Raw genomic sequence first — 18,315 nt, 5'->3', positions numbered from 1 at the left:
CCCGCTTGAACGCGAGTAACCCCGGCTGTTTTACCGAAAATAACCCGGGCACTGCAGCATCAGCACCAGGCAGCTGCGCAGGTGCGGCCTTTAAAGAGACAGAGGGTCCTGAATTTCACCAATACCTTCCTCATGTTTACACCTTCTGTCACTGGCAGTGTAACGACAGCGATGGAGCCAAGTTTATTATCGGAAACAGTATTGAGAGGCAAGAGGATAAATTAAGAAAAAAAAAAAAGTCTTATTCACGGCAGAGATTTATCCAAATGTCACTGGATTATTCATATTTCTCTCATTTCCCCGGAGACAACAACCCAAAGTTGTCCCAGAATAGAAAATTGAATTCTTAAAATGTTTCATTTGGCATCTTAGAGGCTAATTCAATGAAACAGGCTCTGCAGCCAATCTGATCTGAGTCAATTTAATTAACTATGAAGTAATTCCAACTTTTAGGTCAGTCCCCCAGCCTTAAATCACCATAATACCCCCCAATACGTGCCTAGAGGGACCCAAAATGTGTCTTATCAACTAATGTGCTGGTGCCTTTACAACAGGCCTATGTTCTATATTTAGGTTGGTTTTTTTTTTTTCTTCTTTTTTATGAGAAGATTTATTCATCCTAAAACAAGAGGTCAGACTGAGGATTGCGAGGAAACAATCAAGACCAAAACAGAATATTTTTTCCACCAGTAGGATCCTGCCAGCAACGCCCTGCATCCCAGACCGGCGTGCGTACCACACAGACGCACTGACCGGTGAAGAGGATAACAGCGGCTGCTACATCGAGCCGCTGCTGATGCTGATGCTGATGCTGATGCTGAAGCATCTGCAGTACCGTTTGGCTGCTTTTGTTTCATTCCAGATGTTAGAGCCCGGAGACTGTCATCAACACCACTGATGATGATGTCTGTGAGTATTTCGATACGAGTTCGGGACGGGTGGATTTGACCAAAGGAATAATCCTGCCGAGGAAAAACATGACAGGCATCCTGTTCCCCTGACGATTCTCTGGGATGCAGTCATAGTTTGAGGCCGGACATGATTTTAATCTCAGGAGTTGCTGTAGTGGATGCGGGATGATGTGCGCCGCACCCCGAGAGATACTGATCAGGAGAACACAGCTCTGTCCTTAAACGCCTCACAACCTATCCGGATTTTTCCTGGACTGTGGCGCACAGTGAGCATCTTGGTTGTTGGCTGGCTGACTGTTTTTTTTTTTTTTTTTTGTCGGGGGGGGGGGGGGTCTTCTGATGTGGAGGAATTGCGCTGTTTTGTCTGAGAGGATCAACTGAGCACTGTTGCTCACACCCGGAGAGGAGAGCCAGGGCTGAACTGCTCACCTGGTCATTTCTACACACAATAATAAGTATGTTCAGTGCATGCGTGCGTGTGTGCGTGTGTGCGTGTGCATGTGCATGTGCAATGCAACACACTGTAGGACTGACTGGTAAAGCCACAGTTGATGTAAAGATGTCCTCAGAGCAGGCTCATTTTTGACTCATCTACCTTGGAGAAGCCACGTCTCCCCACTGCTCTGTCATTTTCCAGCTTATAGTGTCTCATGTTTTTGTCCTCACCAGCTTGTTGTTAACAGGTGCTTTTGGAGGAGCCAGGAGCCATCCCTCATCAGTGCAGAGCACAGAGTCACCACACCACTGCAAAGCTGTAAAGATACATTTAATAACCATATTTCATCCCCTCAGGAGACTTTTACTATGGCTGTGTGTTCTCACGTGTCCTGGCTTCGGGGCCGCACATGACAGAACATGGAGGCCTTCATCTGACTGAGAGACCATTTAAGTCTGTCAGTGTTTTATAGAGCTTATATGCAGGCTTGTAATGGAAATTCACTAATGGCAGGATGATCAATAGATGCCATGGTTAATTTTCTTCACTCGTCCTCCTCACATGAGGATATTTTATTACTCATACAGTAGGTCGTGGAGAGTTGACAGTAGCTGGAGAGTTGAAAAGTGCAAGGTATTGCATGGCAGCAGTAGATGTTTACAGTGATTATGTTTACGCACAATAGGTGTTTTAATAAGGAGTGCTAGTCACATACATTTGCTGATGCTGTTCAAATCTCAATTTTTGGTTGTATTTACTCGGTAACATGCTTTCTCAACTCTCTGCCTCTGATGTGTGTGGTGACTGTATCAGATTTGTCAGCGTTTACTACAGAACCTTGTTTCTGACATGAATGGTGTCTATTCACAACTTTGTGGGAGATGGCAGGGTGGATGAGCTGTAAATGCAGTATGTCACAAGTGGAATAAACAGAAGCTTCAGTAATTCATTTCTGACCCTAACAGACATTGTTTTTGTGTGTCGATCTGTTTATCACCATGTGCTGTTTACTTCTTTTATTCACTCAAAAGCAGTCCTCAAGGTGTTCTTTGGGATGTAGTGATTACAATGCCAATTTCAGACACAAAATCAATTTGTATATTAGATGTTAACTGTTGCTCTTTTATTATTTATATCTTCTACACTGGTGCAAATTATTGAAAAGAAAATTGTCAACTATAAAGTGTTGGTATTCTGCATTACAGTGCATTGGATGATGCATCCAATATACCCAACTCATAAAGCCAAAGGTGCTGTTAGCTAAGTTAGCTTTGTATTAGTGTGCCTGTTGTGAATGACACAAAGTGCAGCATAGAAATGCCAAAGTTACTGTATATGAGAGCTTATTTGGAAACTGTGATACTATTACATGGTTTGTCTACCAGAAATTACTGACAAATTTATTTTTTCACTGTAAAATATTGTATGAACACACATACTCTACATATCTTTATGAAAAATTAATTTAGACCAGACCTGTCCAGGGTGTACCCTGCCCTCGCCCAGTGTCAGCTGGTATTGGCTCCAGCCACCCCCACGACCCGGTTCGGATAAGCAGTATAGATAATGGATGGTTGGATAATATAGACCAATACACTGTTATCAGATATTTAATAACTCACTCATGAGGTATTTCACATCTGCCTCAGAAATCCTGCATATATTGGGCTATAGTTTGGATTATCTTTAAAGGCATATGATTTTATTAATATGTATCTGAAATTATATTAAGGCGCTATGACCTATGAGTGTCTACTTCAGGAACAAAACCTCGTCAGACCACTTACTTTTTGAAGAAATTGATTTATTAGACTACAGTTTCCACATTAGTCAGAGGTACATGTTGCTGCAAGTAAGAAAAAAAACAGTATTAGTCATCCAATTTGAAAGCTTAAATGTAGTCATTAATAACTAGTACTTTGTGGATATTTTTTAATACTATTTTATTTATATGTATTACAAACCATTATACTGTTTCCATTATGCAGAGAGCACAATAAAGTTACTGTAAAACACATTCAGCCCAAGTTAGTTTTGCTCACAGCATTTCAACATGACCATCAATAAACCTTTAATTGATAATTACTTGGCTTTTTATTCATAGCTAGAATACTAATCTGGAGTTGGCCAGTTGATTAACTTTTGAAAAGTAATTTGAATCATGCCCTTAATCCTCTTAATTAATTTCATTTAGCACAGGAGTACTTTGTGTTAAATAGTTATTGACCTTTACCTGATTAATGATAACAGTGACATGATTTGAATGTCCTGACATCTTCAGTACACTGATATTAGGGAAACAATGTGTTGTCTCAGTTTCAGATCATTGGAAAACTAATGGATCAGCAGCCACTACATGGTTTAACAGGCACTTTAGACAGGCCGTTTTTTTCTAGGAGGAAATTTATGTGAATCAGCAGTATAAGGGTGCTGCAGGGCTGAAACCAGATCCCAACTCCTCACACTCAGAATCTCATTCCCCTCAAGCAGCCAGTCCATAAAATAAACTGTAATCAGATCATGTGCAGCACCTAGTTTTAAGATGATGTCTGCAGTCATCCTAAAATCACTCCTACGACGCCCCTTTGTGTCCACAAATCTGCCTGGGCAACGGGTCAGTCAGCAAACTAGAAAACAGTCAAATGAATAAAAACCAATCTGTCAAATGTTTGTTGTGTTTACTGGTCAGTGTTAGTTGGATTTAATTTCACCTCATCTGGTTTATTACAGCATCTGTCATGATTCTTACTAAATCTCTAATCTCTAATTTCCATCTTCCTCTGAAGCAGGAGAGTGGAGATGTATTCAAAAACGGTTAAAACATTGACATGTCTGTCGTCCTTTGCAGCCTTTCAGTATGGCTGAGAGGACGCTGGAGCAGGGCTCGGTCAGCATCCCCATGGAGGAGACCAAACTCCACGGCGGAGCACCCCAGGAGGCGCCACTGCTCACCCACCTGAAGAAAGTGGAAAACCACATCACTGAGGCTCAGCGCTTCTCCCACCTCCCACGTCGCTCTGCTGTGGACCTGGAGTTCAATGAGCTCTCCTACACCATCCGTGAGGGTCCCTGGTGGAGGAGGAGAGGTACTGCAAGCTCAGTACACATAAGTAACCATGATGGATGAGCAAGCAGGCACCACCCATGACGATCAATATCTGGAGTGCAGAAATTTCAAGGGAGGCATTTAAAAGCCTTTGTGACATTTAAGAAAAATATTTTCTCCTCAGTGTTAAACTGTCTCTCTTATGCTCTATTGTTCTGACACATGTAGCCCAGCCCAGTCCTTACACACACACACACACACACACACACACACACACACACACACTTGCAGAGTTCCACCATGTTGTAGCAGCCAGCGTTCCTGTAAGCTCTGCTTCGCTCAGCAGAGTTTAGACATAGTAAATAATTTACACTTGCAGGTTGGCACACTGCTCGCCTCTCTTTTCTCTGTGTTGTCTGACGATAGGCGGTCGCTGCAAGTCAGGCCCAAAGATTGATCATCTCCTGAGATATGGACAGGATTTAAACTCACCCCCCTATTATTGATGAGTCTCCACCCTTTGGTCATCTCTGCTTGTCAACTAAACCACCTTCTGCAAACTATTCTGTTTAGCAGCCCTTGTTATGCTCTGTGTGTTCAGCAGGGTGGGGATGGGGGACTTCAGAGGAATCCTTTATTTACATTCTCCACATGCTATCCTTAGAAGAGGCCCTCCATGATGCATTGCAGGTTCTGTTATTTTCAGCCTTGTGTAATATTGATGTGCATTATGAAAGGCTGCTAGAGGAGTGTTTGTTGTTCCACTGTGAAAGCTGGATGTATGGAGAGTATTGATGAGGAGGATCATGAGTGGAGACATGAACAGAGAGGGAAGCTTGTGCAGGGGGAGTCATGTTTTGGCATTGGTGCAAATGCTTTTCCTCAGAAATCCTACCAAAATCCACCCATGGCTTCTGCTTCTGTTTGTATTATCTCTTTGGGGTGCCTGCCTCAGCTCATCAGCCTGATGATGTGTGAACAGGAAGTGTCTCAGTTTTTACTAATTAAGTAGTGCCTTCGTAAAAAGGCTGGCTTGCCATTTTATGCTCTACCCAATCTCACTGAACCTCCTGTCGTACACATCCTGCTCCTCATAACCCCTTTCTGCCACTCCAATTACCTCTACCACCCACATGAAATAACAAGCCACACCTGACAATATAATCAGCATGTTGCTTATATTTAACATGCTGTAGTTCATTCTTAGGGGCTTGTTGGTGTTTTTGTCTCATTTAACAAACTGAGCTTATAGCTTTTTCTCTGCAGTCCCTGTCTCCCTGATCAAAGCTGCAAAACAGGTGTAATCGCACAGACCTTAGCGCTGCTGTTCTGCTGTCTGCTGCCGTCATTATTTCTCCCTGGAAAAAACATATCATTTTATGTTGTTTCTGCTGATTTATACCGCTTGTAATACAGCAGCAGGTAGGAAGGGAAGAGGAGGAAAATGATGGTGTGCAGCATAAACCATGAGCCTTAAGTCTGTGATGTCATTTGTAATTTAATGTGTTTTAGTCTTTGAGGCACAGACACATGACTTATGAGTCATTTCTCAAAATGTCTCCAACGAACGGGAAGGGATTATAAAAGGGGGGGCTATGTCTGATTCCACTTGATTCCATAAATTAGCAGGAATATACTGTACATGCAATAAATGTAGAGTTGTTTCTTTTAATGTAAACAGGTTCAGGAAGGTTAGGTGATGTATGGTCTCCCCTCCGTCTGCATTTGTTATTGCAGGCTCTTCCTGGCGAGAGCAGCCATTTATCCCTGTTAGGACGAGGCTGCTGCGAACTGCTTTCATGTTGAGGGTATTCTCCTCCCGAGGGAGATAACTGGTGAAAAACTAGCCAAGCAATGAAAGGGGAAGAGCAGGAGGGGAGAGAGAGCAGGAACATGTTTACATGCCTCTGGGTGATTCCAGCTCTGCATTTTTTTTATTTACTGCAATTGCTTCTCTGCATCTGCGTAGATGATTTGAGTTTGCCAGGAGGAAAAGGATTGTTGTCATCTTACAGAGATAAAATGTGCTTCCTAGATCATGCTGTTTTTTTTAAATGTATCACCAACAAACTATGACTGTGATGCTAAATGATCCATGTTGCTTTATCACTAACATTTTCTCACTTTCCTGCAGAATGGTTAAGAAAATGTTTGATAAGGTTTATTCAGATTTGAAAAGAAAGTCTGTACATGCAGCTCACAGAGAAGTGTTGCAGTCTCATATTTGCTTTTTTATTGATCCTGTTATGTTGTAGACTGGATGTCCAGACAAGGGTAAAACAGAAATCAAAGTGATGCACTATGTATGAATGGCTGCAGTTAGAGTCTGAGTATGCTATCTACTAAAGGCCTTCATGTGAGGGGGGTAATTATGTATGTGATGTATCAAGGACATCAACAATTACAATTTACCATAATTGGTCAAATTTGCTGGAGCTGGGTTGAATTATGGAGTTATAGTGTAAATAGCTCAACTTAAAGAAGAGCTCCTCTGGTGTGGAAAAGAAAAGTGTGTGGCTTCAGAGGGAGCTGCACAGAGTGTGATAAATTGCCTGGAGTGATGTCACTTCAGTGTTGTTGGGTTTGAAGATGACAAGTCAGAAAAAATCGTGCTGGGTGAAGTAAGAAAGACGAGGATGGATTTAAGAAGATGCATTCCTAAACACCAGACAATGTTATAAAAGTGGAGTATTCTCTTAAACATACATTTCATATATAATGTGCTTATTTACTGCTTTTTCTAAAAATATGTTATTATCATGTTGTGTTGAAAAGCGTTTTTTCATCCACCAGTACAGTCACTGGCTGGTTGTATATGTTCAATCAGGGTTAATCAAACTATGTAAGTACAGAAAATGCAAATGTAAAATAGGTAGTACTCATCTTCTCACTGCATCCCAGCAAATCTAATCAAAAAGTCTGTTCAACAGAGTTTGTGTAGACAGCTCTTTTGGGATTAGAGTGAAATTAGAAAAGTTAGATAAGATTGTACTAAAGAGACAAACAGTGATTAAATGTGAAAGAAAAGAGACTCATTCTCTTCAGATCATACTGGTTTATGTAAATATTATATCCCAGTGTGATAACTGAGTTGTCATTTATGTCGTGGCCTCCATTTTGAGGCATGTGATGATGACCCCACCTCAACCATGACCCATAATAATTTGTCTCACAATTACTTTGAGATTACCCGTGAAATCAGGCTGGAAACCTTTGAGAGTACTGTCACATACTGTTAAGTCTTTCTGAGTCTTCATGGTGTCAGGAGTAGACAGTGAGGTGAGTTACACACTCTGTGGCTCCCATGAGAGTGGGTAATCAGGATGTGCCTGCAGTCTCGAAAAGATAAGACCATTACTATGCGTGACCTACAGCACTGGGTTAGATCATCAGTATGCACCACATGCCAGAGCAGGGCTGCTTCACTGACAGCAGACCGCTCTGCTGTCTGAGTGGACCTGTCTGATGTAATAACAGTGCGAGGGAGGAGGGGGCACTGCCATGAGGCTGCTTTACTCTCAGAGTTTGGGTTTAAGGGGGCTAGAAGCTCTGCTGAGACCCTAATTACACAAACTGAGACAGGAAGAAGTGTCCCTGCAGACACCGCAGACATGGGTGAGCCCAGGGAGACAGGGGTGACAACACAGCAGGATAGTGAACAGTCCTTTTTAACTTTCTATATCTGGAAGCTTTAAGTATCTATGTCAGTTCTAAAACTGGTTGTTATTACTATTTCCACTGAGCTTCAAGAGCCACAAAGGTTAGGAAATGCATCATGAAAAAAAACTGAGCCCATCTTCATTAGCAGGCCACACCACTAACCATTTTTAAAACAACCGCAGAGAAGTAATGCCTGTGGTTTCTCTCTTTTGGCGCCACTGAGGGCATCAAGATCTTAAATCTCTCTGTGATGTTTCTTTTCTTTTCTTTTGTCTTTTGTCGGCACAATTGAGCTGCAGACAAAACACCCAGCTCACCTTAAATGCTGTGAAATCTTGTATTGTTCATTGATCTGCTGTGTGTACCATGTTTGCACTCAATAACCTGCTCAAGAAGCTTACATCTAACCATCTGTTTGTATGTGGTTATTGCCTCTCTTTGTCCGCTTAATGAAAGATTACTGCAAATATACATGCAAATATGGAGAAGAAATTATTATTTAAATTTCATGGCTGTGACCAGCCAATTAATCGTGTCTGTTTTCCAAACATTTAGATATCCTAACATATGGCAAAAAAAATAGGTGTAAACCTAAGTAGTTAATGTAAAATGTCTGAGGATGATTGATGAGAATAATTTCAGATCCATTATAGCAATCTAAATAACTGAGCACTTTCCTCTTTGTCAGGTTACAAAGCCCTTCTCAAGTGTCTGTCAGGAAGATTCAACAGCAGAGAGCTGATTGGCATCATGGGGCCATCTGGAGCCGGAAAATCCACTCTGATGAATATTCTGGCCGGGTACAGGTGAGATTGTGTGAGGGTTTTGTAAACTCTGCAAGGTTTGTGCAGATCCCTGACCAGCTTATGTTCTCTCACATAGTTTAACAAGATAATTGTTTTGATTTGATCTAGTGCTCAGAAAATGGCTGCAGTATTGTTTTGTTTTCTGTTGGGAAACAGGGAGACAGGCATGAAGGGCCAGATCCTGGTGAATGGTCGACCGAGGGACCTGAGGACCTTCAGGAAGATGTCCTGCTACATCATGCAGGATGACATGCTGCTGCCCCACCTCACTACAAGAGAGGCCATGATGGTGAGGTCATAAAAAAAAAAAGAAAAGAAAAAACCTCCGGACACCTCATTTAATCCTCCTATTTGATAATAATGTGTTGTCTTTCAGGTTTCTGCCAATCTGAAGCTGAATGAGAGCATACAGGTCAAAAAAGAACTTGTAAGTATGAATATGGTGATCACATTATCCCCCTCCCCAACAAGAGAAGCAGGCTGCAGACGATTTGGTGGACATTTACCATAACAGTCATCCATATACATGAGGTCATGTTACAACAGCAGTCAGCATTATTACAGCTAATCAAAGCTACTTTATCACATGGGAGTAAATAATAATTTCATTCACAGAAATAAAAAAAACAGTTCTAAAAGTTCTAAAAACTGGTTTCAATTCATAAAAGTTTAACTTGTATTTTACCTTTTCCAAATCACTACTTATATACTGTATACAGATGATATCCACCATCATGTCTGCAGCCAGGTCCCTCTACATTAACCACAACATACATGAATATTGCAATATTAGGTCACATATACCATGATGGAAGACTGTATCCATATCACTCAACAGCTGTTGCCGTATATGTGCGTCTTCATGTACAGGCATTAATCTCTGTTTGTGTCTAAGGTGGATGAGATCCTGACTGCTCTGGGTCTTCTGGAGTGTGCTCAGACACGCACCAACTCTCTTTCTGGGGGTCAGTGTAAAAGACTGGCCATCGCCCTTGAGCTGGTCAACAATCCTCCTGTCATGTTCTTTGATGAGCCCACCAGGTAGTGTATCGCTTCACCTAATGTGAATCTGTTTAATCTCAACATAAATCCAGACTCAACAATGCTTACATCTCTCTGGGTATCTGTCTCACCTTGTTTCCCATTCCAGTGGTCTGGACAGTGCGTCCTGCTTCCAGGTCGTTTCCCTCATGAAGTCTTTGGCTCAGGGAGGACGGACAATCATCTGCACCATTCATCAGCCCAGTGCCAAGCTCTTTGAGATGTTTGATAAGGTAACTTGAGTGCTTATAGTGCTGGATATGTCTAGCCATCCATTAGTTGCTGCTCAGATCAGGACGCTAGATGATTCTTTCCATCTAGCTGACAAGCAGCACAGCAGATTTCCAGGCTTGTTGTTCATATATTATTGAGGGAGTCAGTGTGTTGGAAACTATGTTGATTTCTCTGTGCGTGTGCTCCTCCTCCACCAGCTGTACATCCTCAGTCAGGGTCAGTGCATATACAAGGGCACAGTCCCTTACCTCATCCCTTATCTGAAGAACCTGGGCCTCCACTGCCCGACCTATCACAATCCTGCTGATTTCAGTAAGTTCAACATTTCAAGTGTGTGTGTGTGTTTGTCAGTGTGTTTGTTCTTACTATAATCCTCTCTGTTCCCAGTCATTGAGGTGGCATCAGGGGAGTATGGGGACCTGAACCCAGTGCTGTTTGAGGCTGTCCAGGGCGGACTATGCTCTGAAGAGGGCAAGAAGAACTCCAAAAGCGACTCTTCCTGTCCCTCTCAGTGTCACAGTGTAAGTAGTAACAACCACCGAATACTGAAAATATCCACCTTTATATATATATATATATATATATATATATATATCCGCAGGAAATTAACATTTTATCAGTGTTTTCTGAAGGATTAACTGCTTTCATTGAACAATATGTGATGTAAGATTAGCTACTGCTATGTGGCCAAAGTTAGCATTAACAGCTGTTTACTTACCAGTCTGGAAGAAATGTTCCAAGTTCAGCATCAAACTTCATCCCTTTACTTGATAAGAGCTGTCTCCACTGATGGAAAGCAACACCAATGTTAACTCTTGTCTCTATCAAGACCGAAGTTGGCAACCAAACCAGCTCCGACAGCAACTCACTGTGGTGGCGCTGCTCAGAGGGCATATTATAACCTCTTGTCTTGCGGCTGAAACTCTTGGCAAGTGGCAATCATACCACCAGCTCCCGAAAAAGAAACCACGTTCAGCGGCAGAGAAAACTTGCAAATAACCCCTGTAGACAAATTATAATTAAGTAGTGTTTTTAGAGACTGATTATTCTCCTCTAATTCAAAAAATTAAAAATGATTTAAAGAAGTTGATCTCCTTACCAATCTTTGGGAGCATCAGCACCTGCAAATGAATATCATTCACTGATTAAATGATTTATTTTAAAGTCTTCACTGCTATTTGACCCCAATATTTCAATATTTTCAATATCAGGTCTTTGAACTGTTTCATTATATTTGGAATAATAAATATCAGAGTTAGGTTCTCTAAACATAGGCTACTAAGCCATAGGAACTGGGAGGTTTATTTCTGCCCCATTCAGTTTAAAATGATGACAATCTGGTTTATGAATATGCAGGATTCTTTATGGATTGGTCTTCAGTCTCCAGCATGTTATCATAGAAGGCTTAAATTCCCCCTTTATCAACAATATACATCAGATAAATCCTCTTAATAAGATTATTATTCATGACACACTACTGGTGTGGAGAGGTGTGAGAGAATATTTAAATATTCCCTCTGTAATTTCTGTTTGGTCTCCCCTGGCATTGAATCCTGATCTTCCAGCACAGATAAGGAGCATTGGTCTGATGGAGTGGGTCTCTAAAGGCCTATCAGATTTTACAGGCCTGTTGATCTCCCACTCTTATTTTAATATTCCTCTCAAAGATTTTCTCATGCATCCCCAAATCCCTCACTTTATAGAGTCTTGCTTAAGGAGGAACAGGATACGCTTGAGACTGTCGGGATTTGAAAATGCCATGCTCTTGGCCAAATCTCTCAAAGGTATAATTTCAGGAGATTTAGGCTCTACTGCTGTACTCTGTTTCCTCAGCTTATGATTCCCTGAGGCCACTGTGGGGGTGTGATCTAGGAGTAACATTTAATTTGATTTTTCCATAAGACTTACTTCACACCTATTCACCTCTAAATTATGTTCCCCAATGGCTCAAACCTCTGTTATAAATGTAAAATACACAAAGGTACGTTTATATATTTGTTTTGGTCATGTGATCGCATTCAGTTTAACCCAGAAAGAGGTTGAAAGGTGAAAGGTGATCCAGGAGGTTACTGGTAAATGGTTTACATTGTCCTCTTCTTTTTATCTCTTAAACTGTACTCCTGAAAACCTTTTTGATACAGACACTAAATCTCTCTAGTAGGTCTTTATTATCTGGTAATGTTGGCTGCATCCGTTTTGACCAAAAGTACTGTAATTACTTATTTGAACCTCAAAAATGAAATTATTGCAGACAATTAAAAAAAAGTAAACTAAATTGCGTTACACTGAAACAAAATACCCTGTTACCATTTCCTGTTCACATTTTTACAAATTTTCCCCCCAAACTGTTTCTCCACTCCATCGATCTGTGTCCGCAGCCTCTCAGCTTCCTCTCACTCTCTCTTCCCTCTCAGCCTCATCAGTTACTTTTGATAAGCGCATCAGCTAAATGCTAAAACTGTAAATGTAAACCACAGAGAGCACTCTGTTATACCATTACTTCCACTGTGTGCATGGCACAGTTTTGGCCTTCGAAAACATTTTATCAGTTTATTGATTTTTTCTGTTGCCCTTTCTAGCTTTGTATGGACTTTTCTGTGTAGGCATCAGCTAGTAACCTTTACCACAGATAAAGAGATTGTGATATGTTCTGTTCTTACAGTCAGTGTGTCCACCCTCATCTTCATTTTCTGGCTATTGCAGTCAAACTTAAATCTACTTTGATTACATAATTTAAAATGTACAAATACTGAAGTGGATCCTATTGACCTAGAATAACCTTCTGCATTAACCTCTCAGCTTCCAATTAAAGTATTGTTCCTCACCTGGTCTGGTACAGACACAGTGGTACATTCAGTGTTTGGAGGTTTTAATGAACAAAATTTGAATGCATAATTACTTCTATCTGTGTGCACCACACAACTGACTCTTTGTCTCGCTGTTTTTATCCACAGGACACAGGAACGCTTGAGAAACATAGCTTTGCCACCAGTACATTCACACAGTTCTGCATCCTCTTCAAAAGAACCTTCGTTACAATATGCAGGGACATGGTAAAATAATTATTCTATACATTATTCCTGCTCAGATTTTATAAACTCTGACAGGAAAAAAAACGGATAAACTGATTCTTGATATCAGTTTTTCACTTGTGTTGATGGTCTGTGTGGTTTTTTTTCTAGGTGCTGACCCACCTCAGGGTGATGTCCCATCTGTGTATTGGAGTGCTGATTGGCCTGCTTTATCTTAAAATCGGAAATGATGCCAGCAAGGTCTTCAACAACACCGGTTTCCTCTTTTTCTCCATGCTATTTCTCATGTTTGCTGCCCTGATGCCCACTGTCCTAACCTGTAAGATGCTAAGACTTTACCATCAATTCTGTTGTTGTTTTTCTGGTTGAGGTGGAAAATACTTTAACTGCTGCTGCTGTTGTTCCACAGTTCCTCTGGAGATGTCTGTGTTTGTAAGGGAACATCTCAACTACTGGTACAGCCTGAAGGCCTATTATTTGGCCAAAACCATGGCTGATATACCGTTCCAGGTAATGTTTGAGTGATTTAATTCTCAATGATTTGGACATATACCAACTATAAGTGAAATTACTGACACTGAAAACCTCCTCCACAGGTGATTTGTCCAATCATGTACTGTAGTATAGTGTACTGGATGACTGAGCAGCCACCAGAGGCGGGTCGCTACCTACTTTTCATGGCCTTGTCCACATCCACAGCTTTGGTAGCCCAATCCCTGGGTCTGCTTATAGGGGCTGCATCAACATCTCTGCAGGTGGGTTGGTGCAGCTGCATATCTCAAGTATCTGCGCACAACATATTTGACTGAGCCAGTCTTTTTAACGAATACCGCTTGTCTGTTCCTCAGGTGGCAACCTTTGTGGGTCCAGTTACAGCTATACCTGTGCTCCTCTTCTCCGGCTTCTTTGTCAACTTTGATACCATTCCCAAATACCTACAGTGGAGCTCTTATGTCTCCTATGTCAGGTATGTCAGCAACTTTATTTAGTTCATATTTTTAAATTTAACCACTATTGTTAAACTTTTGTCCAGTGGTCTTTGTGTTCAGTCTTTTTCTTACCTGAAATTATTCTCTCTAAATGTGCCTGGCTTCATGAGGTTCTGTCAAAAATGTCCACTCTCAGGTATGGCTTTGAAGGAGTGATACTATCTATCTATGGGATGAATCGGTCGGAGCTGGAGTGTCCAGGCACAGTGTGTAAGTTCCAAAAGCCAGAGGAGGTCCTGCAGCTGCTGGATGTGGAGGATGCAAAGCTCTACGTGGACTTCATGGTGCTGGGGGTTTTCTTCCTGGTCCTCAGACTGGCTACTTACCTGGTCCTGCGCTACAAAGTTAAGTCGGAGCGTTAAGACGTCCAGAGGCAACCACTGATGGATTCGGACGCCCATACATATCCTGGCAGTGTGAGATAGTAAGAAAACATGTAGTCTCTCTTTCTCTGTCTGTACTTCACATCCGTGTACAAAGCTAAACACAAATCCAGCACGTACTGTCATCCGAAAACTGTGCTGCACCATTACCCAAACTGTACAGTATAATATTATCTTTAAAAAGGTTTGTTATTCAAGAAAAAGGAAAATTTAGACCGTGAAGTATGGTGTTTTACCCCTGCCCATTATTAGATATCCTCCAGGTAATAGTATTTCTCAGATCAACATTACCTCCCCATAATATTGTGTATCTGCACCATACATAAACAGAGTACTCAACAAAGTAGCAGAAAGCAAGTTTCATTGTACTGAGAAATTTGGATTTCTACTCATTTGGCCACACCTGGAAAATGCCACATGTATGATGAACTGAAGCCTCCAGGTTTATGGAGAGCCATAGCACCCACCTCGGTGCAGGATTGTCCAGTAACATGTAGCTTCTAAATCCAAAGCCCAAAAAAGCTAATCCAAGGTGCACATCAAGATTCTGGTAATTGATACTTAATTGGACAGCATCCATCAAGACACCCGAAGTACAAGATTTCAAGTTGGATACCCTCTTAATGCCATCAGGAAAAGCGTTAACTTTTGTGTGGCTTCTGTCTCACCTGTATGATCATCATCCTCACCAAGACACTGAACATGATGGCTTTTCTTTATGGAATACAACCTTAAAAAACCAACTGCCAGTGGATGACTTTCCTCACTTTCCATCTCCAAGTGTGGATCATTTTCACAAGCCTTCTGCCCGACCATTGAGGGCGGTAGAACGTTTAGACATGAATAAAAATGTTTGTAAAAATGTCCTGCAGTGTGTCTTATACAAAGACTGATATGGATACACCAGATTCTTTACTTGCTCCTTATAATAACAGGTTTGTTTCTCCCATAACCAAGGAAGCATTCAAACGAACTGGGAGCAAAATGTGAAAGCAAGAATCACTGCTGTTTCCAGCCTGATGCAGAGAGCTTTCTTAATCATACTGGTTGCACAGAGAGATTGGTGTTTTAGGTGAAGCGCAGTCGCCTCTTCTATGGTTAAAAAAAAGTGATGTTTGTCAAATCGGTGTCGCTCCTTTGACACAGTTCTTTGAATTGCTTGTTTCCACTCGTCTGACTCTTTAGCTGCCTCCTCCCTGAGCTGTGAAAGGAAATATCCTTTTTTCTCTCGTTCTCTCTCTCTCTCTCTCTCTCTCTGCTTTGCTGATGTCTGACAGATGTGTGTTGTCCAAAACAATGCTAGATACTTGAAATGCTGGCTGGGCAGTTTCTGTGCCTCTGAACTAGAATGATTTGAGTTTTCCCTGCTTCATTGTTTGCACATACACCTTATGTCAGCGTACATGCTGGTCCTCACATGTACACACACATACACGTGCACACACACACACACACACACACACACACACACACAGGTACATCTGGACAGAGACGTACACACGCAAACACACACATTCACCCTTGGCAATGTTTAGACGAGCCTCTCCTTGTCACAGGGCAATGCAAATATTTTCCAATAGACTTGCTATGAATTGATATTTCTTACTCAAACTATGCTACTTAGTAATCCTTATTATAATGCATAAAATAATGTGAGTATATAATCAATGATTGTACAGTGAATATGTCATGCTGTAAACAAATGTACATTTGCACTTTTCAATGTATGTTTATTCTTTTTTTATTAATTTGTATTTCATTTTGTTTTTATATAGCTATGTGACGAGCGCTGCTTGAAAGTATAACAGGAAAACAGCAACTGAATGTTGCATGGTCACTTTAGGAATGAAATTTATGAAATACTAAATTTCAGAGTGTAGCGTAATTATTTTATTCCATCATCCAAATGTATGTGTCCTGCCATGTTTGAGAAGATACAAATCCTCTGCTTTCGGCTGAACATTTTTAGAATATCTGGAATCAAGTGTAGATAAAAAAAAAAGAAAGAATCAGGAGAGAGAAGGTAATGGAGACGTGTGTGAAATGAGCCAGATGGAGGACACCAAGAATAAACAACAGTCAACCAAAAGCATCGTGATGTAGTGAAAGAGATTGGCAGTCTCCTTAGGAAGCAGCTGGGTTCAGTTGCAGCAGCTGCAGGTTTGGATTCTGTCATTAATAGCAATAGTCAACATTGTGATTTTAATTGTTATACCTCCAACTGCTGCAGCATTAGTGATATTTATATGTTTTATATTAAGAACTTGATTTGAGTTGTTTTGTTCCTACTTGCTTTGTTATGTGCAATAACCATCCAAAGGAATTTCAACTCAGTGAGAAGGAAAATGTGACGCTGCAATCTGAACTTTTTTCATCGTTTCATTTTTGTGTTGTCTTTGCTGCTTCTATTCAGTAAAAGCGGCTAACTTGGTGGACATGTTCACGAGATGATAAGCTTAATGATTTAACCAGACGGGCAAAAGCAGTCTAACAATGAGAAAAAAATGGATGCTGGATAGCTAAAGCCACTGAGCAGATGCTGCCATTTAAATGCCAGAACCTGTCAAGATAATTGGTTTTCATGTTAGTACAGAAAAATTTGTAGCATGGGAAAAATATTGCATAAAGTCAGTTTTAACTGCCAACACAGCAGATATGGGTTTTGTCTTCCTCAAATTATATCAAAAGACATGAGTTGGTAAGCAGACCCGCGGGTATGACTATGTAACAAAAAAAAACAAAAAAACAGAAAGAAAGCTAACTGCAGAAAAGAAACTGCTTCAAGCCAGGGACCAAGCAGGGGTAATTAGCAGTGCTGAAGTCATTAACCAGTCTGGGAAAGTGTCAGCCTTAGGTCTAAAGGCCTGTGGTACCAAAGAAGAAAACACATCATCCTTCCTCGGCTGCAAGATGTGAAATATGATGTGGGTGCACTCTTCAGTGAGATTATGTTCCCATTAATTATCTGACTAAAGAAAATACGTCCACAGTGTTTGTAGTTATCCAAAATCCCACTGAACTTAACAGATTTTAGGATTTTCAATCCTCTAAAACAGTCGGTGTCTCCAGGTCAGAAAAGTAATCATTACTGACAGACATGATCCAGCTCTAGATACTAAATATTTTAACTTTAATCAAACATAATCTTTTGAAAGCAGTGTAAAGAGGACAAGGGAAGTGACTGTGCGGGATGCAGCTGATGAGCCTATGTTCAAATCACTCTCCGACACTTTTGTTTGTCATGTCACTGTTTCACCTGTTCATCGTAATAAGCCACCTGACTTTAGTGCACTCTGTCATGCATGGTAAACAATAATACGCAGCTGGTCCCAACAGAAAGCTATGATTGTCCGATTGAGAAGTTGAATTGGAAGCTGTTTAACACAGACTGGTCTTCTTATTTTTTTGTCTGATATAATTTGTTTATCATTTACAGTTTAACTTATGGTTCCTCAACTCAAAAAATGCAAGTTCTGTATACTGAACGCTGTTCCAAGGATTATAATAAAGATTATTTATAACCTTTGCCCTTGCCCTTGTTTGAGATGATTGGCTCGAATAGACTGGTGCTAGTTCATGTTATTTACTTATCAGACTTATGGCCACAAGTCTCCAGCGAAGTTAATGAAGTTGATATGCATCTGGTTATTTGTTGTTTGTTTGATCAGATATTCCACACTTACAAACACAGTAAGAGCACTGAACACTTTATCCATGACACTTTGTCCAGTACACGGGTGTTTCAAGGTTTAATTCATGACAGATGTGGTTGCATGA

At 40.9% G+C, this 18,315-nt stretch overlaps 1 protein-coding gene across 1 annotated transcript; it reads left to right on the top strand.

Annotated features, from left to right (window-relative positions):
- The first annotated feature begins 108 nt into the window (after positions 1–108).
- Positions 109–18,065, top strand: abcg4a (ATP-binding cassette, sub-family G (WHITE), member 4a). Its single transcript, XM_071460785.1, has 15 exons — positions 109–1,366; positions 4,196–4,433; positions 8,742–8,859; positions 9,016–9,148; positions 9,236–9,286; positions 9,755–9,900; positions 10,010–10,133; positions 10,332–10,446; positions 10,522–10,655; positions 13,089–13,187; positions 13,317–13,485; positions 13,576–13,676; positions 13,763–13,921; positions 14,015–14,133; positions 14,292–18,065. Exons 2-15 carry the CDS (start codon positions 4,205–4,207, stop codon positions 14,515–14,517), a joined length of 1,923 nt encoding a protein of 640 aa, XP_071316886.1. The 5' UTR covers positions 109–1,366; positions 4,196–4,204; the 3' UTR covers positions 14,518–18,065.
- The last annotated feature ends 250 nt before the right edge of the window (positions 18,066–18,315 follow it).

The sequence above is a fragment of the Trachinotus anak genome, unplaced genomic scaffold (genome assembly GCF_046630095.1).
Source record: "Trachinotus anak isolate AG129_WGS33_773 ecotype Australia unplaced genomic scaffold, CSIRO_AGI_Tana_v1 ptg000024l, whole genome shotgun sequence".
In the NCBI taxonomy this organism is placed as follows: domain Eukaryota; kingdom Metazoa; phylum Chordata; class Actinopteri; order Carangiformes; family Carangidae; genus Trachinotus; species Trachinotus anak.
The sequence above is the reverse complement of the archived record's forward strand: the minus strand, read 5'-3'. Positions and strand labels throughout refer to the sequence as shown.